This window comes from Brassica rapa, chromosome A05, assembly GCF_000309985.2.
Source record: "Brassica rapa cultivar Chiifu-401-42 chromosome A05, CAAS_Brap_v3.01, whole genome shotgun sequence".
NCBI lineage: Eukaryota > Viridiplantae > Streptophyta > Magnoliopsida > Brassicales > Brassicaceae > Brassica > Brassica rapa.
The window spans coordinates 3,305,836-3,328,870 of NC_024799.2; the positions used below are offsets into that span (position 1 = coordinate 3,305,836).

Here is a 23,035-nt window from a genome sequence, read left to right on the forward strand (position 1 = left end):
GTTTGCATTTCAAAAGTTTATAACGAGTTAAAAAGATTGATGAGAAGCCCAAAAACAGAGGAAACTGAATTCAACATTAAACTGCAACAAGAATGTTTTGTAGAAAAAAGATGACGGTAGATAATATCTCAAAGCAAAACTGAGTCTACAAGCGACAAAACCACTGTTTCACAATAGCAGGAGGTAGATAAGACTTAGATGATGCCAATCTTGTTAGCAACATCCAACGCATCATAGTCCGGTGTGAGCCTAACGTAAGCCTTCTTCGTTCCATCAGGCCTGCACCAAAACCAAACACAACAACACAATGTCAAATACGTATGAACTTCAATCGAACCAAACACAACATTATCTCATACTATGAAGACACAATCAAACTCATATGCCACTAAAGAAAACTATCTTCTGACATACCTGATGAGGGTGTTAACCTTCTTGGTCTGGATGTCGTACATTTTCTTAACAGCATCCTTGATCTTCTTCTTGTCGGCACGAATGTCAACAATGAAGACAAGAGTGTTGTTATCCTCAATCTTCTTCATCGCAGACTCGGTGGTGAGTGGGTACTTAAGGATACCGTAGTGATCCAACTTGTTCCTGGGAGTAGCACTGATCCTTGGGTACTTGGGGTCTCTGGCCTTGGTCAAAGTCTTTGGCCTGTGGAAGGTAACCTTAGTTCTGATCTTTTTGTCCTTCTTCTTGAAGGCTTGCCCAGACTTCACAGCCTTTGCTGCCTTCAAAGCCTTGGCCTTTGGGTCGACCTTCTTCGTGGTATCAACTGCAATAATAACACAGAGAGCTTTAGTACCTTACAATGCTTCAATATACTTCAAACATAAAGCTCATTTGAACACTATCTCAAGTGAAGCTAAGTGATTATTAAGCATTAATCTAAGACAAGTTATTGCTTCTAACAAAAGTCTTGTAAGAGATTCCAATTCCATCAAGAACAGCAAGACGAACATTTGGAATTTGATTCTCAACGTAAAGATCGTACCTTTAGCCGGAGACATTGTCCTGAACGAGATCCTTTCCGACACAAGATCTGTCAGACAAAACCAAACTCAGTTAGAAACTATACAATGAAATGTACGACAGTTACAGGACAAAGCAGTTGGAGAAGGCAAGACGGACGAACCTGGAGAGGTGAAGCAGCTGAAACCCTAATTCATTTCGCAGCGGCGGGGACTTATATTGTGGAAGCCACGGAACCCTAGATTACTTGGGCCTTTAATATTCTCATGGGCCTTTATCGTAAAAGCCCAAATTAAAATTTACCCGCCATAATATCACGGAGCTCATTAAAAAAATCTTAGAACGATGTCGTTTAGCGATGGCCATGTCACGAGGTTGTACAGTTGGAGTTTAATGTACACGTGTCAAGAAAGCGGTCGCCAATCACGTGCGAGATACTAAAACCAGTTAGAGGTCGCCACGTAAGACATTTGATAAAGACGCTTCATCTCGTGTCTGGTCCCAAAGTATCTATGTGGTTACTGATACGTCGACCACACCAGTCGTAGTAGCTAGTGTTAGCCTCCCCGGGGATCTGATGACGTAATTACCGAAATACCCTCGCCGTATCTTCAAAATTTTCATTCCTTACCTTTACTGTGAATGCTATTGCTAGCAGGCAGACAAGACCAAGCTTCATCTCTTCAAAGCTGTCGCGCCGCCGCCGCCTAATCTCTATCTAATTGAGTGATGGTTAGGCCAGATGGAGAAGAGGGGATATTGCTGCTCGAGTTTCACGGTAACGGTGACCGTTCCTGGCAGCTAAACTTCGATGATTTTCAGGTTTCACCGGAGCACAAGGAGAAGAAATCGCCGAGCAAGCTCCATAACTGTCTTGGTTGCTTGGGTGAATCTCCCTCCTCTCGTACATTTACATTTGTTTGTTTGTTTTGACTGGTTAGGACAAGGCTGGTCTGTACTCTGTAGGAGAACATATGATTTGCTGTTTTGGGATTGGTTTGACTTTTTTGAGACTTTGCTTGCTATTTTTAGTTTTGTTGAATCTTGAAAACATATTATCAACCATAAAAGTTTAATCTTTTCTTTGGGAGTTTGTGGAGGCTTTGCTAGTGACTAAGTCTTAATAAAACAGAAGCTTTGATGATTTCACCTCAAATTATATGGATTTTTTTCATGAGTTTATAGCAATCATGATCTTGAATTTTGGGAGTATTCTTTCTTTTGAAAATGAGTAAACTAAACTTAATCATATTCTATGAATCCAATGAAGAAAATTTGTCGTGATTGAAGCTATGCTAGTAGTATCCAATAAAGTAAGCACAAAGCTCAAAGGGGGTTTTGTTGTTTTGGTTCTGTTGACAAGTGTGATCTAAAGTAGTGAGAAGCTATTGTAGCTTAGCTGGTTTGGACCTTTTCTTGCTTCGTTCTTGCTATACAGATTTGTTAAAGCTTTGTGTCTTGGTGGGTGCAGGTCCGGAAGACAATGTGGCAGATTATTACCAGCAACAGGTAGAGATGCTTGAAGGCTTTACTGAAATGGATGAACTCGCAGAACGTGGCTTTGTCCCTGGAATGTCAAAGGTTTAAGCTTAGATGATGATGATGATGATGATGACAACTTGTCTCTTATTCCACTTTTTTCTTATCTTTGTTAATTGAGATACTTATCTCTGTGTTGTGTTCCACATAGGAAGAGCAAGACAATCTGGCTAAAAGCGAGACATTAGCCATCAGAATATCGAACATTGCAAACATGGTTCTCTTTGCTGCTAAAGTCTATGCCTCCGTCACAAGCGGCTCTTTAGCAATCGTTGCTTCCACGTTGGACTCTCTTCTTGATCTTCTCTCTGGCTTCATCCTCTGGTTCACCGCCTTCTCGATGCAGACACCAAACCCGTATCAGTATCCCATTGGCAAGAAAAGGATGCAACCACTGGTTTGTATCATCCTTTTAAAAGATTATTCATACATATATATATTATGTATGTGATTCTTGGATCAAATCTTGTCAGGGAATCCTAGTATTTGCATCAGTGATGGCCACACTTGGATTGCAAATCATCTTGGAATCTCTTCGGACAATGTTATCCAGTGTAAGCCCTGACCTTGTCTGAAAACCTTCGGTTCAAATAACTCACACAATTGCTTCACATGTTTTATTTCAGCACAAGGAGTTCAGCTTAACAAAAGAGCAAGAGAGTTGGGTGGTTGGGATCATGCTCTCCGTTACACTGGTCAAACTGCTTCTCGTTCTTTACTGCAGATCCTTCAGTAACGAGATTGTGAAAGCTTATGCTCAAGACCACTTCTTCGACGTCATCACAAACATCATTGGACTCATTGCAGTGATCCTCGCCAATTACTTCGATAACTGGATGGATCCAGTCGGAGCTATCATTGTAAGTTTCCATTTAAATAAAGATAAAAGACCATTGTGTCAAGAGGTTGACGAAACTAATATTACATGATGTGGTTTTTGGGTCTTTTTTTATTCATGTAGCTTGCATTGTACACAATACGGACGTGGTCAATGACGGTTTTGGAGAACGTGAACTCACTAGTTGGGAAAACAGCAACGCCAGAGTATCTGCAGAAACTGACTTACTTGTGTTGGAACCACCATAAAGCCATAAGGCATATTGACACAGTGAGGGCTTACACGTTTGGATCTCATTACTTTGTGGAGGTTGATATTGTTCTCCCTGCTGATATGCCTCTGCAAGTGGCTCACGACATTGGGGAATCGCTGCAAGAGAAGCTGGAGCTGCTGCAGGAGATAGAAAGGGCCTTTGTGCATCTTGATTATGAGTATACGCACAAACCTGAGCATGCTAGATCCCACTGTTAGCTGGATTATTCTTCTATCTCTACGTCTAAAAATTCTTAGAGCTTAAGAATCTTCACCATATTGTTTAGTAGACAAAAAAATACCTTTGTAATCTAGTTTTGTTAAAACTATAATCTTAAGTCTAAATAAAATAAATATCATTTCAGTGGGATTGATTTTGTTTCGGTTTAGCTTTGAGGCTATTTTTTTTTTTGGACAACCAATTTTTAGTTAGTGTCTAAAACTACAGATAAATTCTAATTGGAAAATCATGTCTGGTTTGGTTCAGTTCAATTAACCGGTTTGGTTTAGATTAGTTCAATTATAACCGGACCCAAACCGAACCGAATATCGGTTTGGAATTAAAACCCACTTGAGTCATGTTTTCGCGTCCCACATCGGAAACTCGAGGCGGATGAGTCTTGCGGAGGATGCTATAAAAGGTCAAGGATCAACGACTATAAAAAATTGCCTTAAACTAATGAGTAAGGAAAACAAAGCGAGCGGTGAGAGCCGGTCGCAGCGCTAACGAAAAACATAGAAAGTGGCGCAAGAATTTATGGAAGGGAAATAGGCTGGCCGAGTCGTTGACGCTGCTTACTTTTGCAGAACTCGACTCGCGCGGGCCTCCCCCATCCCCCAATTCATTTATCCCTAAAATTATTTAAATATATATATATATTTTAACATTAAACTACAAATGCAAAAAAAAATAAAAATTAATTGATCTGTTTTAACTAGCGTAATCCTGTTTGGTCTGTTCTCCCGATCGATGTTGTAAGAAGGAAGAAAGCTTCACATCGAGGACAAAGATCCTGTTTGGTCAGTACGGTCGTGTAAGCTGTTCTGTCTCTTTTTTTTTTTTTTTGATTTTTACGTGACTACGAATTCGTTAGCTGGGTTTTTGGGTATTTTGTTGAATATGATCAAGCTCATCCTTAACTTAAGAGTTAAGCTTAGGCCAAATTCGATCGTTTCTAATTGAGATTGTGCTTCGGTGTGTTTAGAGATTTGGTTTCTGGAGTCATAATCTGCGATATTTGGCTTTGGTTGTTACACTTTGTCGTCTATGTTCTCTTTCGTTTCATTTCACTGGATCTAGTTTCAGTTGTCATATATGAATTGATGATTCTTTGTAAGATTTGGAGAAAGACAACTTTAGAGTGAATCTAGTGAGAAGACAAATATGTAAGTAACAATTGATAATTGGTTTTAACTACTAGAACTTATATTGAGAGACTGATTTCAAGATAGATATTTCACATTCTAGTCTGGGAATTTAAAAAGGTTTATTATACTTTGGTTGTCTCCTTTTTTGTTAGCCTGGTGATATTAGCATTACTTGCTCTCATGTGTAAGCTTGTTGTTTTAGCAAATGCTAGATTTTGTAAAAAAGATTTGATCTTTGTGTTGTACCAACCATTGTTCCTAGAGTTTTGATGAAGCTTAGATTTTGTTCCACAGATCTGTCTCAATTCTGATAATTATATTCCTTCATGTGCGTGGTTTACTTGTAGTCTTTCCAATTGGCCCTTTCCTGAGCTTTCGTTTTTTTTTTTCAAATTATCAGTCGCCTCCTTTGTCCAAAACAATGGAAGAAGCTCATTCAGTGAACAGTCCAAGACGGGTTCTAAGCTTCTCCAAGAGACAGAAGCAAAAGCCCTTCGGTCTCCAGGATTCAGACAGCACAAGGTCATCTCCGTTCAGAGCATCGCAAGTTCAGGGACCTAAACCCTCTGAGGTGTATGGCTTTGTAGGCTCCATCTCCACGGTTGTTGCCACATTGATCTTCTTGATATGGGCTTATGTACCTGATAAACTGTTGGAGTCTATTGGGATCCACTACTACCCAAGCAGGTACTGGGTGTTGGCGATGCCAACGTACCTGATGGTGACTTTGCTGCTGGGTTTGGCGTTTTACATTGGTCTCAACTTCATCGCCACTCCACACCCTACCTCTCTCAATACCTTGTTTGGTGAGTGTCTATCTCTCTCTTCCGGCATTGTTCTATGTGTGCATGGTGTTTTTTTTCCAAGTTTGGCTTGCAATGATGATCTGATTGTTTGTTTGATTTATAATAATGGCAGATGAGTATAGTCGAGAGCCTGGGGAAATTGATTCTCAGATGGAGGAAGGGGACGAGAGGCCTATAGATCCAATCTCTGACATTGATATTACAAGAATCAATGATATTATGTTCAATTCAAGTGGTGTCCAGTGATATTTTCTTTTGTTTTGATTCTTTAGAAGCTAAAACCATCTAGCTTTTGATTAAGTTAGTGACTGATGTAAACTGGAACTGTTACCATGTTTTTTTCTTCCTAATCTTCATCAGTAAGAGCGACTCTTTGTGAGTCAAATAGAGGAAACATCAACAAATAGGTTATCTCACCCAAAATAAAGGGAAAAAAAAACAACAGGAAACAGAACATGACCAAAGCTTCAGAAAGAGTATTTTGTCCAAATATCGCATGTTCTGCTTTAATGTCAGAGCACAGCCTCCGTGAATACACAAAATCATTCTTACTTGGTGCTCGACGGATAGGAAGTGCCAGGAAGTGCATGTAGAGCTTTTGTTTCCGCATATCGATTGGCACTGATGAATTCCGTAAGACAATATCAATATATCTCATCAAGGCATATTTGGGGCTATGGCTGAGAAACATGGGTTGAAGAAGGGCATAGAGACTGTAACTACGTGATTGAATTTGGTGAATGTTGCAAACATATGAGTACACACGCTCTTGATTATTAATTTACTATTATTATTGTATGATTTTCTAAAAAAAAATATTATTCATTATTTTATTAATTTGTATCATATATTGAATCAGTCTAATTTGGAATAAATAAAATTGAATATAATGAATATTAATTTATAGAAATTCTATCGTGGTTTGTGCTGTTATGGAATTGACAAAAGAGATAAAATGGAGCTTTATGCTTCAGTCACAAGCGGGTCTTTAGCAATCATTGCATCCACATTGGAGACTCTTGGGAAAAAAAGATGCCACCACTGGTTTTATATCATCCTTAATAGTATTATACACACATATGTGGTTTTCCTTTATTGAAAATAATCTTGAGATGATGTTATCCAATGAAAATCTGGCCTTATCTGAAACTTGATCATCTAACTTTGATCTTCACCTTCGAAATTATACATTATTCACCCAATTCAGTTTAATCCATTTACGATTATGCAATGTTCTCATCCATTGTGATATTTTTGCGTTATATACTATATACAGTATGTCTTCAAGTTATAATATTTTTTTTTGGGTTTAAAAACAGAAACACTTCTCAGTTTGAAACTTAATTAACACCGACATCTACTCGACACGTAAGAACCACATATCAATCTATTTACATTCATCCGTCTAGTCTTTTATGTATGAATCATGATGGTCATCACATGCATTTTTTGAACTTTTGGTATGATTTAAACATTTACAAACATCTCAGTTTTGTTATAAGTTTTCTTCCCTCTTAGTTTGTTTTAGCTATCATAAGATTCTCTTAACTTTTTTTCAAATCAACAAGGGTATGATAATGTATAAAAGATCTTATAAAATATTTCTACTTTTGTAGGATGCTTTATTCATTAATATTTTCAATATTAAAATATTTAATAACGTCATTATTTAAATTTATCTTGTCCTCAGATGAAATTTTTGGTTGCATCTGACTATGCTACCTAAGATTCTGACGATATTAGACAACAGCCAAATCAATCGTCATCAGAGATATGAATTGCTTAACAGTTATGGTTCGTGAAAAAGGATTTGGAAAACACATTTTGGGATTTTCTAGGAAGGACCCATGAAGAGACTAAGTGGTAAAAGAGTGTCGGCTTCCCGATTCCCCACAAAGCTGTAAGAGGATCATATTGTGTTATTTCAGTTTCCTCCACACATTGCTAGAAGCTTTCTCAGCAAAATTTCGTTAAGTTATTTGGTTCTTCTGCGTTTTATTTTTGTTGTTAAACTTTACACTTGTGTTATTAGAAGGGATATACAGTAGAGGTCTTAAGCGGTATTAAGTTCAATCATTATAAGTCACTTAATAAAATGAAGAAATAACACCTTTGATGAATATATAATTATTGTTAAATATTATTAAGTGAACTAAATTAAACCTTTTTCATTTCATAAAGATTTGTATTTCAAACTTACTTAGGTAAAATATACACAATGTCAGAAAAAAACTTGTATAGTTTTCTTAGAAACGAGTTGAGTCTTATAGTTCTTAATTTTGAAATATATATACTCAAGGTAACTGGATTTATGTGTGACAAATAGGAGCCGATGTGGGCAATACGATGTGCACACAAAAAAGTGTGGGTAATATGGTATACGATGAATTAATGTACAGTATTTTGGTGCATGTGGTTTGTTTTTCGTGAGAATATTCATGCACTGACATAGTCAGGAGCTGTCCTACGTGTAGAGGAGTAGGACACCTACTTAATGGCTGATATTGCCTCATAAAAGGATGAAACGAGTTATCGATAGAGTAAAGTCGACGAAAACTATATATATGTGATCGTATACATTTACATTGCTATAATTAATTACCGTTTAAGACCTCTACTGTATATCCCTTCTAATTACAACGATTCCTTATCTCTTAAAATTACTGTATATCCATATTGGCTACCTTGACAAACAAACAAAAATTGCACTTGTTAGCTTGGAGTTTAGAATTAATTTTAGAGCATACCTGTAAAAAAAATTGCAACCACCACGTCAGCATCATGTAACTTAAACTTTCATACATGATTTTATAGTAGGTTGAGTTCAATCATTCAAACCTCTGTTAAAATATGAGAATATGTCTTCAACTTAATTGTCATTTTTTTTTGGAATAAACTTATGAAAATGACATATTAAAAATCACAGTTTATCTTAAATTAAATGATCCATCAATTCCAAAAAAGTAAAAATAAGAATTCAAAAACATTTTTTACAACTTTTGTATAAAATAAATAAAATGAAATTATTGTTTTTCTACTTTTATTCCATCAGTCACATTCATGTTTATTTAATACTTATTCAGATTTGGGGGATAATCAACTTGGATATAGTATGGATCAACACCTTAAATTTAATTAGACATGCCATGCTATTAGGTACGTAACTGAGCTAGTTTAGTACATCGAAAATGAATACATGACACTATATACAATAATTGAAATTGTTGAATACAAGATTATTATACAAGGATTGAATAGATGATATTATATACAAGGACTGATGAATCAAATAGTTAACGTAAAGAATATATTTTTTTTTTTTTTGAACATAGCTTTCGTATTTAAATTGCAAAAAGAAAACAAAAGATTACATGCATAAGCCAGTGTTTTTAGAGACTAAGAAGCCCAATAATTATCAGCCCAGTTAAAAGCAACACACATTAGAGATAAAAGAGCCTAAAAGGCCATTAACCGTAACAAAGAGAAGGTGGAGAGGCGGTGATCACGAAGACGGTGGAGACGATCACGAAACCGATAGAGTTGATTACGGGAGAGTGGAAATTAGATGTTAAGTCAACCAGCGCTGCATAAGGCTTGATGACCTTGCAGGATTAATGTCTCTGAAGGAAAGGATCCTGTCTTTAATTTGCCTATCAACAAGGCGAATGATGGCGTCTGAGGAGCGATAGATTTGACGGTGCAATCTGGCGTTTCTCTCGGTCCAAGTCCAGTAGAATATTAGGTTGATTGCATTGTAGATATATAATAAACACTACTGGGGTTTGATTATATCTTGAAAAATTATTTGTAGATCCATCCTAAATGTTGGCCTGCTCGGATAAGTGCCAAGAAAATTAATTAAAGAGCATCAATTTGGAGCATTTTTAGTGATTCATAGCTATAAATGCAACCGTGAAAAAAAAATCCAGGTTCACCTTTTGGAATCAGTCCTCTGGAGAACCTGGAATATAAAACATGATTAATGGCAAACGGATCAGAAGTTGATCGAAAATGTTTGGCTTTTTAAAGAAGAGATGCTAATTGCTACATAAAAAATGCGACTTTACAAATCTCTTATAATTCTTTCTCAGCCATTTATAACCAATCTTCTACGTGGGGCTTCAGATGGCCACATGCTTATAACCCCTACTACTTGTGCTCACGAATCTCTTGTATAAATGAGCATCAATCAACAGTGGAAGCTCTTAATTTGAGTGTAGGGCGTTAATTTAGGGTTTCATCAAATATACAGAAAGAGATGGGTGATAGTTCTCCCGCTGCATACATTCACATGGTAATATACATATCATAGGCTTAAATTTTTTAAACAAATGTTTTCTTCTCATAACGGAATGTTTCTTTTATGTGTCGGCATATATGCTTGATTTTGGACATGCTTCGGGTATATATACATCAGCGTGACCGTGTGATATGTGTATGGTGTATAGGTGCAATACATGATAGAAAAATGTTTGATTTTCAACATGAGCAAAGAGGAATGCATGAAAGTTCTTTCTGAGAATGCAAACATCAATCCCGTCATCACCTCCACTGGTTTGCACTTCTTTTCCTAATCCTATATATATACAGTTGATGCATGTGTGAATGTTTGCATTTTTAGCCTTTATATAAACTTTTAGTTCCGAGTGTTCATGATCATATACCCTCTTAATCATGCTCCTATGTTATATATTAATTATCTATATCAATTATAATCATTACATCTAATTCGACACAAAAATGCATATCAAGGTTTTAAAAATTGGCCTAGACATTCGTCAAAGCGGTTACTTAAAATCTGATTTAATTAAGTGGTTTAATTGGTTTAATATGTCTTAAATCGATTTAAATCAATTAAATCAAGCGAAAAGGTTAGTGAAAGTCCACAAGTTTGTTCTTTTAAAAAAAATTTTAATCAATCAAAATAATTTTATAATTAAACTCCAAACAAAAATATTGGATTAAAATACAATATATCTATAATAAATAAACTAATAGTTTTTTTAACGCCTAAATCCTGTCTATATCCAAAATAATCTGCATAGTCGTTAAGGACCTAGTAATCGTTTAGCGGTTTCTTACATGGAGAATGATGGTATAACTCTTTTGGTAGTGTTTTCTTTTACAGTATGTCTAGGAAGAACTCGTATGAAATGATGATAAATTATGTTATTTATTGTGTATGTTAACACGATCAATGGATTGAGACTAGTGTGGAAGGAGCTGGTGAAAACGAACAAGGAATTCTTCGAGACTTACGAGCGGAAGCATACAAAAAATGAGTCAATGTCGGAGGAAGAGACAGACGAGATGATCCAGAAGATCATCTCTGATTCATCATACGACTAAATGTGATACTTCTTCAAAACCACCTCTCCATGATGATATGTATTTCCATTTATATATGTTCGTCTTTTTGTTTCTTTCTCTACGTCAGTACAACAATAATGACATCAAAACTGAGAGTGATGGTGATCCTTTTACATGTGTGTATTTACGTATAGCATCTCGACCATCTGTTTTTTTTTTTGTCAGAGCAGCATCTCGACCATCTAATTCAATATATACATCGAGCTATATCGTTAAACAAAATTATGCGTTGCGAGAAGTGACATATAGAGCTTTTTGTCAGATTCTGAATGTTAAAGTAAAAAAAGAATATGATGAAAGTGACAGATTTAACCACACAGTACTATGAAGAATATGAAAAACTGGAGACAGGAATGAATAGGCAACAGAAAAGAAATTACACAATTTATTTCAGAGAAGAAACTACACAAAAGGTATGAAGAGCCATTCCAAGTTTTTTTATGAAACTTTTATGATAATAACATGCATCCATTACATACCGATTCTGGAATTTTAGTTTAGAAACTATAAATAATTCTTAGCAAAAAAAAACTATAAACAATTCTTAGCAAAAAAAAAACTATAAACAATTTAGTAAGGTTAATTATAATAAAACAAAATTCTAACAAATTTGAAATCTTTTGTCTATGTAAATTATTTTTTAACTTTTAGGAGTAGAGTAATATAGACGAAAGTTTCACTTGATTATATACCCAAAACCGCAGTTTGGGATAAAAACATGTTGGCCCACAAAAATATGTTGGGCTTTCAATGATTTTCTGGCCCAAACTTCGTATGCTCTAATATGAAATTGTCTGGGAAACGTTCCCCATTGCCGTGATTTCCCTTTTTTTTCAGTGTTCTTTCATTCTCTACGGTTGTTGAAACTGTAGGGTCTAAATCTCGCGACCTTATCAGTAAGTAGCACTCCATCTCCCTCTTTCTCCGGTGAGACAAAGGTACAATACATTTCTCATTAAGTTTCTTATAGTTTTATCTCTCTTCTTTTGGTTATTGATCTTTGAATGTTATAAAAATTGATACTTTAATGGTTTAATTTACACTAACAAAAAAGACAGAATCAAATGCTGTTCAGTTACATGTTTTTAAGACACTCACTGGATCAAAGTTTACATTTTTATTTAAAAACTCTTATCAAAGCTGAAGTCAAAATTGTGGTTACAGAGATGGGAACCATAGACTTTGGTGGTGCTGCTTCTTCAGGTGAAGCTTCGATTGCTGATCTCAGCGGTCAGGTTCACCAGGTCCCTTGCTGCATTAGATTCGACGGTCCTGCTCAAGTTTCCAACTATTTCAAGCCTAAGTCCAGTGGTAATAGAAACATATTTTTGTGTAATTCTGTATTCAGTTGTTACTTTGTGTGGCGAGATTAAGAGTGATGTGCATTGATTGTAGAGGTTGAAGTTGATGGAGTGAGAACGGAAGAAGCTTATTTCAGAGGGAGGAAGTTGCAAGGAGCAACTATCTCAATGCCTAGTGGCTACTCTGGTAACCTTTCTTTCTCTTCTTTCTTAGTTCTATAAGATTGTTCTTGATGTTGCAGAAGTTGCGTGTTTATTTTACTCACTATTCATTAGCAATTGGTATGTTTATGTTGTTTTTATCATCCCCTCAGGCTTTGTGCTTGGTCAAGCGAGTAATAAGAACGCCAATGGAAAGAGAAAGGCTTGTAGTGACGAAGAGGAGAATCCGTGTTGGGAAGTGAAGGCCAAGTTCGATAAGATGACGTACTGGAATCATGATACTCTTCCTTCAAAAGACGATACTATCTTGCGGTCTTTCCATTGGTTCAACATTGCAGAAGCGGTGAGTATATACATTTCCTATCTTGACAGGTTCATAAGCGTTTCATGCGGTCTTGTTTTTTTTTTTGTTTCTAACTTGCTTGAGAAAATTGGGTTTTTACTGCAGCTGCATAAGCCAGTGACAGTTGAAGACTTGGTTGCAGTAACAGATGGTGGAGGAATGTGATAAAAACATCAAATGTCATTAACAGATTTGGTTCTTGAACATAAGATGTTGTGTAACAAAAAAGCTATTGTTTGAAGGAAACATGATTTAGATTGAAACAGTTTCATTAAAATAAAAATTTCTTTGGAAACCAAAGGAAAAGCAAAGCCACAAGTGGAAGCTAGAGAGCAATAACATATACAAAAGCAAATCATATATTTGTTTTGACACCTCTTCAAGCTTTGTAGTAGGTGAGGTATACACTGAAGTGTAGAATAGTGTCTTGACCATCAGTGATATGCTGGTTGTTCTGATTATGCAGAGTTTCCACTATAGCATACCCTTTAGCATGCTCAAACTTCCCCGTCCCGCCGATAACAGCAATCTGAGAGGCATGAGAGGCTGTCCTGTGAACACCAAAGAAGCTAATGGCATCGTCCAAAGTGTCATGATGGTCATGCTCTCTGTCTAGCAATACGGTCAGAGAAAGTGTCTGACTCGTCCCATCCAAGGAGCTAGCCAGGTAAAACCCCTGAGCCTTCCCTATAACCGCTGAGCCTAGCTCGTGGCTTTCGGTTAGCTCATCGTCCACAACGGTTATGGTTCCAAACATGAGATGCTGGAGAGCAGCACCTGGAGGGAGGTTTCCCGCGGTTACAAAGGGGAGACTGTTGGTGCTGAGGGCGTCGTTGGAGTTCCCGTTGGTGTTTTGGATCACTGTGCTGGTCTGTGCGCCGCCTAGGCCTGTGAGAAGCGGGGCTGTGTTTGGGTTAATGACGCTGTTGATGTTGTTTGAGTTGACAAGTGGGACTCCGTTGTCTACAGGGAAGATGCTGTTGCTGGCCTTTGAGAATGGTATACCGTTCACTTCGGTTTGTGCTACTATTCCAGTGACCACACGAGCTGATGGGTGTGACCCGCCTAGGACGTCGTGCATAAAGAACTCTAGTAATGGCTCGTGTCCAGCCCCTGCTGGACCAGATGGGAGTGTAGTTGCTGGTGCTGGTTCTTCCTCAGCTTCGGTTGGAGCAACGGTGGGGATTTGGCCAGCAGGGACTAACTGAGACTGAGGTTGGATCTCATCAAGAAGTCTAGCTGAGTTGATGAATGCGAGGAAGTTGGCGGATATGAGGAAGAGAAGGATGGTTATGTGATGAGCTTTGGTCATTTTGGTCTCTTGTTTTGGATACTCAAGTTGTGTTGATTTATGTTTTGTTTGATGTTTAATGATGGATGGGTTAATGGGTTTATATAAAGAAGCATTGATGAATTTGGTTGGTGTTATTGTGAATGGAGTTATTGAAGTGGAGTTGTTGTTGCTGATGTGCTTTAGTTAAGATTGAGAGTCAACTAAACCTCTATTTTAGTACTTCAATTAGCTAATGATTTCATTGATTTGTGACTTCATGATTCCTCTACTTTATATGTTTTTTTTTTTTTTTTTTTGACTAATCTCTACTTTATATGTTACAACCTAATAAGAAACAAAGCCCGTAAATTATTAATGCTTTTTCAGAAAACATTCATTTCTTATATTATATAAAAAAAATTATGGGATCAGTAATTTTACAATTCTACATATTCATATTCTATTTCCACTATACTTAACTGTTTTAGACTTTTAGTACTTGAATTAGCTAATTATTTGTGACTTCATGATTTCTCTACTTTATATGTTACAACCTAATAAGAAACAAAGTCCATAAATCATTAATGTCTTTTTTAGAAAAACATTCATTTATATTATAAAAAAACATTATGGGATCAGTAATTTTACAATTCTACATATTCATAATCTGTTTCCACCATACTTAACTGTTTTACGTATATCGTTACACTTCTTAATATTGGGATGATTAAAATCAACTAATAAATCAGTATTTTTCCTCCCCCTTAGAGCCTCAGCCCATATGATATCATAATCGACCCAATAATAAAGCCTATAAGCAAAGCCTAGATAAACATAAACCTAAAGCTCGACCCAAAGTCTTAGCCGTCGTCATATTCATATTCATATTTTTTCTAGGGTTTCTGATCTCTTATAACAAAAAAAAACACCCGAAGAAGGTAAGGGAAGCTAAAACCCTAAAAACCTTTGTCAAAAAGACTAATCTCTGGTTCTCTATCAACAAAACCAAGGCGTTTCTCTTTGAAACTCTGTGTATACCTTCCCAAAATGAACTTCAATAAAAAAAATGAACTTCAATAAAATGGAAGTCTAGATCCTTAGTTTTTTTATTTCTTGACTTCAAAAGATAAAGATCGCACGTCAAAGATTTAGTGAATTGTTAATCAGATGGCGACGTCATTCTCTAGTATACAATGTGTTATACCAGTCGAAAACAGCTGTGGCTAATTGTTAATAAGATGGCGACGTCATTCTCTCGAATACAATGTGCTATACCAGTAGCTAGAAAACAACTATATGGCTACCACGTATAGAACTCGTAGACAAAAGAAACAGTTGAGTACAGGGTGTAAGAAAACGGGTATATACATGCGATTGATGTAAACCATATGAAAGAAAACATACCTTAGAATCAGTTCAAAATAAGAAAAAAAACATACCATAATATGTGATTATGTGTAAGATTGAGTTGATAAACAGTCGGTGACTCGCAACTGATTATCCGAAAATAGTAGGAATGGTTAAATATTATTTAGTTAGTTATATAGAGAATTTGCAGTATATATTATATATACAAAATTTTTAGTTGACAAAAAGAAAGATAGATGCACTTCCTTTCTAGTCACAAATATCCTAAACGCAGCATACCAGAGAGATATCGTGAGTTTTGGTTAAGGGCATCATCATCATAATCATCATCAACTGGGAGAGATTCCATTAATTTTTCAAATTATAATTATAATATTTTTAAATAAATGACAGGTTACATCAATACTATTAAAAAATATTAGAAATCATTTTAGAATTTCAATATTTAGAGGCAAAACGTTAAACAACGTAACTATTTGTTGGTTTATGAAATTGATGAAATAAACAAGTCGATTCCACCGTCTACATGTATAGAAAACATGATTATATAAAATTTACATCAAACAAAAACCCGCGCTTTGAAAGCGCGGATCAAAATCTAGTCTTATATATTAAAACAGAAGTCACAACCTTGATTCATGTGTGATTTTTTAAAAAATAGACCTAATGGACCTATTCATAAAAATTCATACTATATTTTAATTCAGACTAATAATAAATATAATTTTTAAAATATTTTAAACATAGTATCTTTTGATATCTTTTCATTTTAAATATAAATATATTTATTTTAAAATTCTAACAAATCTGTTTAAAAAGATTTTTACAAGATCTTCATTTTCGAAATTATATTTAAATATTTTCACTAATTTCGAAATTAGTTTAAAATATTATTATACATTAATATATTCAGTTATATAAAATGAAAAATAAAAAAATCTATAATATTTTAGTTATTATATAATCATAATCAATCATATAAAAATAAAATTACTATATTGAGCTAAATATAATAAAATTGTATTAAATTTATATATTTATATATTTTATTTTTGTAATTATAAAATATTTATGTTCAAAAATAAAATCTAATATGTTGGTAATATGGGTTAACATTATCAAACTATATAATACATGTATAAAAATTAACATGTATTTCTTTAAAGTTAATAATATAAAATCTTTGTAACTACTTTAATCATAATATATTTTCATAATCTGACATTTCTATTGAGGTATAGCTTCCAAGTAGTGCTATATGCAGTTTGGCATGAGAGAAATGTGAGAAGGGTTGGTGAAACATCTCAGCCAGCAGCTTGTTTGATTGCAAGATTAGACAAGTTGGTTAGGAATAGAATCACATCATTGAGAAGGAAAAATAGCAGAAAGTATGAGAAGACCATGGAAGTGTGGTTTGGAAGAAGATAGAGTTTGAGTTTATGAAATTTTATAAAGTTTAATCTATAAGTCTGGTGTATAGAAAAGGAAGCAGTTTTTTTCTATAAACAGGTTTTTTTTATTTGAATAAATTTAAAATTCTTTCAAAAAAAAAAAAATATTTTCATTTTAAATATAATATGTATTTATATATTATATTTTAAAAATTCTAATAAATCTATTTAATATTTAAACAATAACTTAATGTATTTTAAGTTATCGTTTAGAACAGAAAATAAATAAATTATATCATATTTTATCTACTTTTATAGTCATTATCATGTTAAAATATAATTAATATACTAAAATAAATATGAAAAAATTATATTCAATTGATAAATTTATAAATTTTATTTTCATAAATATAAACTATTTATTTAAAATATAATATGATGATAGAACGGCTTAAAATTAACAAACTATATAATACATGTCTAAAATTAACATATCTTACACTTTTATATATACAATAATAATTATCTAAAATGAATAAGCATAAAAATATTGGTAAAAAGAAATCCAGTTTTGAAATACGGGTCAGAATTTAGCATAAATTAAATACAAAATATTTTTTAAATATATTTTCTCATGAATATATTAATTTACTTAATAACTAAATGCAAATACAATAATATAAATATATAATAAGAAGTGGCAAATACATAAGGTTTAAACAATTAATTAATTATAACATGTAAATTATAAAATTATTGTATTTGAAATAGTTATATAAATATTTAAGTATATGATTAACATTAAAATATATACCACTTATGTTCTAAAACAATAATTTATGTATAGAAAAGTAAAAACAAACACCCGTGCGGTTGCACGGGTCAAAATCTAGTGAATTTTTAAAAGTCATGTTGCAATCTTTTACCTCTCTCCTTATTTTTCTTATTTTATTTTATTTTATTTTTGATATTATTTTATAATTAAAGACTTGGACGAGAAACTCCCGTTGTTAAATATTCTTTTTTTTTGGCTAATAAAACTAAATACTATGTATCAATTCGGATTTAATAAATTACTAGATTTTGACCCGCGTTTGAAAGCGCGGATTTGGTTTTGTTTTGCTTTTCGTAATTATGAAATTTAGTGTTTGAATCATATAATCTTGAAGATTATTTCATTAATATATAGGTCATTTGCATAAGCACAATTAATTTGTATGAAATTTGATCACGCGTTTCCGTTTTTGAAGTTTGTTCGAAATGTGTTTGAAGATTCATTTGTGTGTAAAAATAGTATAGCAAATTGAAACTGGAATAAATATAGTGTTATTAGTAACGATTTATGTAACATTTAATTGTATGTATATTAACCAATCAAACTTCTAATTATTAAATCAAGTATTAGAATATTTTTAATTTTTTTTATAAAAGTATCTATAATATAAATATAAACTACAATTTTCTATTTAATAAAAGTATCAGAGACATATGTTCCATTATTAAAAGTTAGATTTTAAAAAGAATATTTTATTCATATATATTTTTGTAAGTTATGTTCTTAAGTATTTGGGCTTTTTCCTATTTTAAATTTAATGTGGGTGTCAATTTAATTATGATGTAGGTGTAAACTATATGTAGCACTCTCGTACTGACCTTGGATTCAGAGCTAGATTTTGGTTTTGGTTCATGTAATATATTTTGTTTGGGTAAGATGGTTTAGCAATCGGTTTTAGTGGTTATGTATAAATAATAATGTATACAGTTCACATGGTTAGAGTAAAATTCGGGGGTCTATAGGGTGAAACGTTTGTCAATTATTGTTATAATATACAGGATAAGTCCAAAAAAAATTAAAAATGATAGGTCCAAACAACTTTCATAAGTAGATTTTTTCAAAATCCTTCCCTTTTAATAGTATTGACTAGATTTTGACCCGCGCTTTCAAAGCGCGAGATCATTTTCGAAACATTCCAAGTTTATTTGATATAAATTTGTATTTTAATTGTATCTACACTTAGATATTACAAATGGAACATTATATTCAATGTTTTGAAATCCGGCCCGACACGCAGTAAAATTGGCAAATTCGGTGGCTCATATGTAATTCATTTTAGTTTTTTTAAAAAAACTGTTATTTAAAAATTCTATAAAACCCGTAACAACCGCTAAAACCCGAGATCTGGTTATCGGTTGAGCTGGTAGATGACCCAATGTGTAATTCGGTTTGATTTATTATTATATTTAGAGTATTGTAATATAGATTCATCAATGTTCAGATGAATAGTGAATATATTATGAAAGTGATATTCCAATTTAAATACAATTTTAGTTCAACTAAAATTCCATCTTGTTAATGGATCAATATTTGAGAGGATACATACTAAAAATGAAATAGATTTGAGCATCAATAATGTGTATACGTCTTTTACAAATTAATGATTTACGTTTGCAAAAAAAAATTGTTTATTTATTTAGTTAGTTTACTTTTGTTATTCACATGTTATCAGATACTTTTTGATGTTTTGTCTATGGCTTATTTTAAATTTAAAAGTTAATTTCATTATTTGCATTAGAAATGTAAATATTTTTTATAATATTTATTATTTTATTTTGATATATAATTTTAGTATATTTAGTTCTTAATTTTTATAATTTATATATATATATATATAATTATATTTTTAAATAATTAAAATATTAACCCTTACTCTCTGGCATCGATTCATGTTAATGTAATGTTTTATGATATATTTTTGTTAATATATTTGTTCAATTAGTTTATATTTGATATATATGTTACATGTCTCTTTGAGTAACCCGTAAAAAATATATTCATAAAGCTATCAACAGTAATATGTTTCATCGTATAATTACTATTAATATTTATTTTATCATATATATATATATATATATATATATTTTAATACTCTAACTATAAAAATTATATTTTTATGTATTTGGTGAGGGTTTTGAACAATTTGTTTTTTTTTTTTGCATTTGGATTAATATATAGTTGTATATATACAAATGAATAGATATATATATATATATATATATATATATAAGTATTTATTACATTAATAACTAAAATATAATTGATTAGTTATTTAAATTTCGAATTATTATAAATTAAATTCATTAGTTTAAAAATAACAGATTAGTTAGTTAGTTCCTTAATTTTAGGTATGATGTATATTTAATAATTAAATTAGATATGAATAGAAATAATAGGAAATATAATTAAATATAATGGTCAAACCTAGACTATTTGTAAGTAGATAAAAATTGTTTCTGTTTTAATAGTATTGATTTGGGGAAAAGGACAGATTTTGAGAAATTCTGAATAATTATTTGTTTTATAGGCAGATTTGACTTTCTAATTTTTTTTTTGAACTTTTTCTCATTCCGTTTTTCACTGAATTGTTTCAACCATAAAACATAAAATAAAGTGCTGTCGTCATTAGTAAAATAAAGTAATGACAACAGTCAAAATCGAGAGCTCAACGTGATTCATGTTCCAAGCTCGTTGAAACAATCTCTTTCCAAGATATAATGTGTTGGGAGTTAACATTTTAGAGTATGGTTTTGTAATCTTATTACTTTTTCGTAACGGGTTACTCTTGTACTCTGACAAAACCAAACTAGTTCAGAAATAACGCAACCGATATTCAATCTCTCTATCAAAAGACCTCTAAATCGCTAACCGGTTTTAAGTAAGTACGTAGAATAGCTTATTGCTGGTCTTTACAAAAATGCTTGTTGCTGGTCTCTGATTTGCTTGTCAGCGTTGATAAAGAAATCGTGGCTACATATATACGCCATTGACTTTGTTTAGTCATATACCTTATTTTCTGTAATTAAGCTCGTGTTCAAGATGTATGTGTATGTTGTATTTTTTATATATGTGTTTTTCAAACATTATCTATCTATATATATAAAAAAATGTTTATCTCCCTCCTGGTGATGCCACGTAGGATTCCACATCAGAAAGTCGAGTTATGTGCTTGCAACACGTGTCCCACCATTTTAAAACGCCACGTTTCATTAAGTCTAGGTGGGCTTCGGTTTATATGGGTTTTATTCTTGGACGGCCCAGTCTCCAGCATCTCTAACGCGCTTTGCTCCATTTTTAGGGTTCTTCCCACGTGGCCATCGTTGCATCCACCATCCAGCCCCGGTTATCTCAAATCCCACCACCGTCGAGCTTTACTTCTTCCTCCACACCTTTTAATCTTGAATTCTGAAACTGAAAAAAACAAACAAATATGAGTATAAACAAACGAACAAAAATCTCCGAAACTGAAAAAAAAATGATTTGGAAATACAGAGAAGAAGATTACGGAGAGGTGATGAACTAGAGTGATGACAATGAGTACGGCACACAGCAAGCTTCAGCAGAGACAATGAAGAAGATGAGATAGAAAGAAGACGAGATTCATTAAATAAAACAGAGAAAAAAATAAACAAATCAGTAGACAGAGAAGAAATGTAGAGAAGAGAAAGAAGAAAAGAGAAACGTGTGATGAGAAGATAGAGATCTAAATCTGAAAAAAGTGTGAAGAAAACAAGTTTTTGGATCGTTTCTCGGTGCACAGAAAGGACAAAAGAGAGAGGTTGAGATTGATTCTCCACCGTTAGATTAAAATTTAATCAATGACTGTTATTAAATCTGACACAATCCTTGCCATTTGTTATCAACCATTTGAATATAAAGTCTAAGGTTAAAATTTAATAATTTATACATTTAAATTATAAAAGTATTTCATGGAGAATAAAGTTTATGGTTAAGTTTGTAGTTTAAAGATTTAAGAATTTGTTTAAAATTAAGGGTATAAAGTTTTAAATTTGCGTTAAGAATTGTGTATAATAAATATAATTTAGGATACTTAATAGAAAGGTTCAGAGTTTTGTACATTTTATTATGAAAATGTAATACATGCATCAATATGTATGTGAAGATTCTAATTTTCCAAGGCATAAAGTTGTAAGCAAAAAAAAACCCACTGAATATACACACTTTCTACAATTTTAATTTAAGAAGATAGGCTAAAACAATTCATATGAACCCCACTCAACAAGTTCTTATATTTAATCGTCTCTCTATTAGCCAGTCCGTTTACGTTTTCAAATAGTATTTAAATTATTCGTCAACACAAAAAATATACATTGCATTTCTCAATAAATAATATTTCCTCACATACATTATAGAATTCCTAATGGTAACTAAATATGTGACTCTCAAAAGTGTTGCGACTGTTCTAATAATAACTTCTTCATTTTAAACAAATCCCAACATCATCAAACGACTAAATACAAAATCACCACACCATTGGAAAACTACTACAAATAGAATTATCTTATATCATAACCCTAAGAACTATTTTTGAGTCAAAATATTAAGTGTTAACTTAAAATTAGTTTTTAAACAAAAAGATAAACACTATTAAACCTAATAAAATAGTTTTTATTATAATTACCCGTCCGTAGGGCGGGCCGGTCCTAGTATCTTATATATTAAAACAGAAGTCACAACCTTGATTCATGTGTGATTTTTTTAAAAATGGACCTAATGGACCTATTCATAGAAATTCATACTATATTTTAATTCAGACTAATAATAAATATAATTTTTAAAATATTTTAATCATAGTATCTTTTGATATCTTTTCATTTTAAATATAAATATATTTACTTTAAAATTCTAACAAATCTGTTAAAAAAGATTTTACAAGATCTTCATTTCAAAATTATTTAAATATTTTCACTAATTTCAAATTAGTTTAAAATATTATTATACATTAATATATTCAGTTATATAAAATGAAAATAAAAAAATCTATAATATTTTAGTTATTATATAATCATAATCAATCATATTAAATTAAAATTATTATATTGAGCTAAATATAATAAAATTGTATTAAATTTATATATTTATATATTTTATTTCGTAATTATAAAATATTTATGTTCAAAAATAAAATCTAATATGTTGGTAAGATGGGTTAACATTATCAAACTATATAATACATGTATAAAAATTAACATG

The 23,035-nt window shown here is 32.5% G+C and overlaps 6 protein-coding genes, 1 long non-coding RNA gene and 1 other non-coding gene across 11 annotated transcripts; 5 read left to right on the forward strand and 3 right to left on the reverse strand.

The window, feature by feature from the left end:
* Positions 1 to 20: 20 nt before the first annotated feature.
* On the reverse strand, positions 21 to 1,268 carry LOC103867038 (60S ribosomal protein L23a-1). The gene is made up of 4 exons (XM_009145064.3): positions 1,139 to 1,268; positions 998 to 1,045; positions 415 to 778; positions 21 to 279 (listed from the first exon to the last, which is right to left on the reverse strand). The coding sequence occupies exons 2-4, from the start codon at positions 1,011 to 1,013 to the stop codon at positions 195 to 197; spliced, it is 465 nt and encodes a 154-aa protein (XP_009143312.1). The 5' UTR covers positions 1,014 to 1,045; positions 1,139 to 1,268; the 3' UTR covers positions 21 to 194.
* Positions 1,269 to 1,538: 270 nt separating this feature from the next.
* LOC103867039 (metal tolerance protein 11) lies at positions 1,539 to 3,976 on the forward strand. 2 transcript variants are annotated; one of them, XM_033290930.1, is made up of 7 exons: positions 1,539 to 1,557; positions 1,634 to 1,861; positions 2,447 to 2,556; positions 2,666 to 2,911; positions 2,988 to 3,068; positions 3,141 to 3,374; positions 3,476 to 3,823. In XM_033290930.1, exons 2-7 carry the CDS (start codon positions 1,705 to 1,707, stop codon positions 3,821 to 3,823), a joined length of 1,176 nt encoding a protein of 391 aa, XP_033146821.1. In that variant the 5' UTR covers positions 1,539 to 1,557; positions 1,634 to 1,704. The 2 variants fall into 2 exon arrangements, with proteins under 2 accessions (XP_033146821.1, XP_009143313.1); XM_009145065.3 differs by lacking the exon at positions 1,539 to 1,557 and having other exon boundaries at positions 1,581 to 1,861; positions 3,476 to 3,976.
* Positions 3,977 to 4,166: 190 nt separating this feature from the next.
* On the forward strand, positions 4,167 to 6,163 carry LOC103867040 (phosphatidylinositol N-acetylglucosaminyltransferase subunit P). Of its 3 annotated transcripts, XM_033290931.1 has the most exons (4): positions 4,167 to 4,287; positions 4,544 to 4,638; positions 5,373 to 5,778; positions 5,891 to 6,160. In XM_033290931.1, exons 3-4 carry the CDS (start codon positions 5,394 to 5,396, stop codon positions 6,022 to 6,024), a joined length of 519 nt encoding a protein of 172 aa, XP_033146822.1. In that variant the 5' UTR covers positions 4,167 to 4,287; positions 4,544 to 4,638; positions 5,373 to 5,393; the 3' UTR covers positions 6,025 to 6,160. The 3 variants fall into 3 exon arrangements, with proteins under 3 accessions (XP_033146822.1, XP_009143315.1, XP_009143316.1); XM_009145067.3 differs by having other exon boundaries at positions 4,223 to 4,624; XM_009145068.3 differs by lacking the exons at positions 4,167 to 4,287; positions 4,544 to 4,638 and adding an exon at positions 4,666 to 4,990 and having other exon boundaries at positions 5,891 to 6,163.
* LOC117134469 lies at positions 4,271 to 4,436 on the forward strand. Its single transcript, XR_004458654.1, has one exon. It is a non-coding gene; the product is annotated as a U12 minor spliceosomal RNA (small nuclear RNA).
* A 231-nt stretch (positions 6,164 to 6,394) lies between the features above and the next one.
* LOC103867041 lies at positions 6,395 to 11,714 on the forward strand. The gene is made up of 3 exons (XM_009145069.3): positions 6,395 to 10,072; positions 10,227 to 10,332; positions 10,991 to 11,714. The coding sequence occupies exons 1-3, from the start codon at positions 10,037 to 10,039 to the stop codon at positions 11,125 to 11,127; spliced, it is 279 nt and encodes a 92-aa protein (XP_009143317.1). The 5' UTR covers positions 6,395 to 10,036; the 3' UTR covers positions 11,128 to 11,714.
* A 226-nt stretch (positions 11,715 to 11,940) lies between these two features.
* LOC103867044 (ribonuclease H2 subunit C) lies at positions 11,941 to 13,254 on the forward strand. The gene is made up of 5 exons (XM_009145071.3): positions 11,941 to 12,086; positions 12,313 to 12,459; positions 12,544 to 12,636; positions 12,764 to 12,954; positions 13,060 to 13,254. The coding sequence occupies exons 2-5, from the start codon at positions 12,315 to 12,317 to the stop codon at positions 13,117 to 13,119; spliced, it is 489 nt and encodes a 162-aa protein (XP_009143319.1). The 5' UTR covers positions 11,941 to 12,086; positions 12,313 to 12,314; the 3' UTR covers positions 13,120 to 13,254.
* LOC103867042 (dirigent protein 9) lies at positions 13,206 to 16,315 on the reverse strand. The gene is made up of 2 exons (XM_009145070.3): positions 15,667 to 16,315; positions 13,206 to 15,631 (listed from the first exon to the last, which is right to left on the reverse strand). Exon 2 carries the CDS (start codon positions 14,264 to 14,266, stop codon positions 13,334 to 13,336), a length of 933 nt encoding a protein of 310 aa, XP_009143318.1. The 5' UTR covers positions 14,267 to 15,631; positions 15,667 to 16,315; the 3' UTR covers positions 13,206 to 13,333.
* Positions 16,316 to 20,682: 4,367 nt separating this feature from the next.
* Positions 20,683 to 22,542, reverse strand: LOC103867045. Its single transcript, XR_632601.3, has 2 exons — positions 21,327 to 22,542; positions 20,683 to 21,232 (listed from the first exon to the last, which is right to left on the reverse strand). It is a non-coding gene; the product is annotated as an uncharacterized LOC103867045 (long non-coding RNA).
* Positions 22,543 to 23,035: the final 493 nt, after the last annotated feature.

Excerpts from the sequence above, each read along its gene's own strand:
- LOC103867042 (XM_009145070.3), bottom strand. The coding sequence starts at position 14,266 with ATGACCAAAGCTCATCACATAACCATCCTTCTCTTCCTCATATCCGCC.
- LOC103867044 (XM_009145071.3), top strand. The coding sequence starts at position 12,315 with ATGGGAACCATAGACTTTGGTGGTGCTGCTTCTTCAGGTGAAGCTTCG. Across the intron at positions 12,460-12,543 it reads TTTCAAGCCTAAGTCCAGTG|AGGTTGAAGTTGATGGAGTG; the intron begins GTAATAGAAACA and ends CATTGATTGTAG. Across the intron at positions 12,955-13,059 it reads GGTTCAACATTGCAGAAGCG|CTGCATAAGCCAGTGACAGT; the intron begins GTGAGTATATAC and ends TTTTTACTGCAG.
- LOC103867040 (XM_033290931.1), top strand. The coding sequence starts at position 5,394 with ATGGAAGAAGCTCATTCAGTGAACAGTCCAAGACGGGTTCTAAGCTTC. Across the intron at positions 5,779-5,890 it reads CTCTCTCAATACCTTGTTTG|ATGAGTATAGTCGAGAGCCT; the intron begins GTGAGTGTCTAT and ends TAATAATGGCAG.
- LOC103867041 (XM_009145069.3), top strand. The coding sequence starts at position 10,037 with ATGGGTGATAGTTCTCCCGCTGCATACATTCACATG. Across the intron at positions 10,073-10,226 it reads CCGCTGCATACATTCACATG|GTGCAATACATGATAGAAAA; the intron begins GTAATATACATA and ends TATGGTGTATAG. Across the intron at positions 10,333-10,990 it reads TCCCGTCATCACCTCCACTG|TGTGGAAGGAGCTGGTGAAA; the intron begins GTTTGCACTTCT and ends GATTGAGACTAG.
- LOC103867038 (XM_009145064.3), bottom strand. Across the intron at positions 280-414 it reads AAGGTTAACACCCTCATCAG|GCCTGATGGAACGAAGAAGG; the intron begins GTATGTCAGAAG and ends GTTTTGGTGCAG.
- LOC103867039 (XM_033290930.1), top strand. The coding sequence starts at position 1,705 with ATGGTTAGGCCAGATGGAGAAGAGGGGATATTGCTGCTCGAGTTTCAC. Across the intron at positions 3,069-3,140 it reads TTCGGACAATGTTATCCAGT|CACAAGGAGTTCAGCTTAAC; the intron begins GTAAGCCCTGAC and ends GTTTTATTTCAG. Across the intron at positions 3,375-3,475 it reads ATCCAGTCGGAGCTATCATT|CTTGCATTGTACACAATACG; the intron begins GTAAGTTTCCAT and ends TTATTCATGTAG.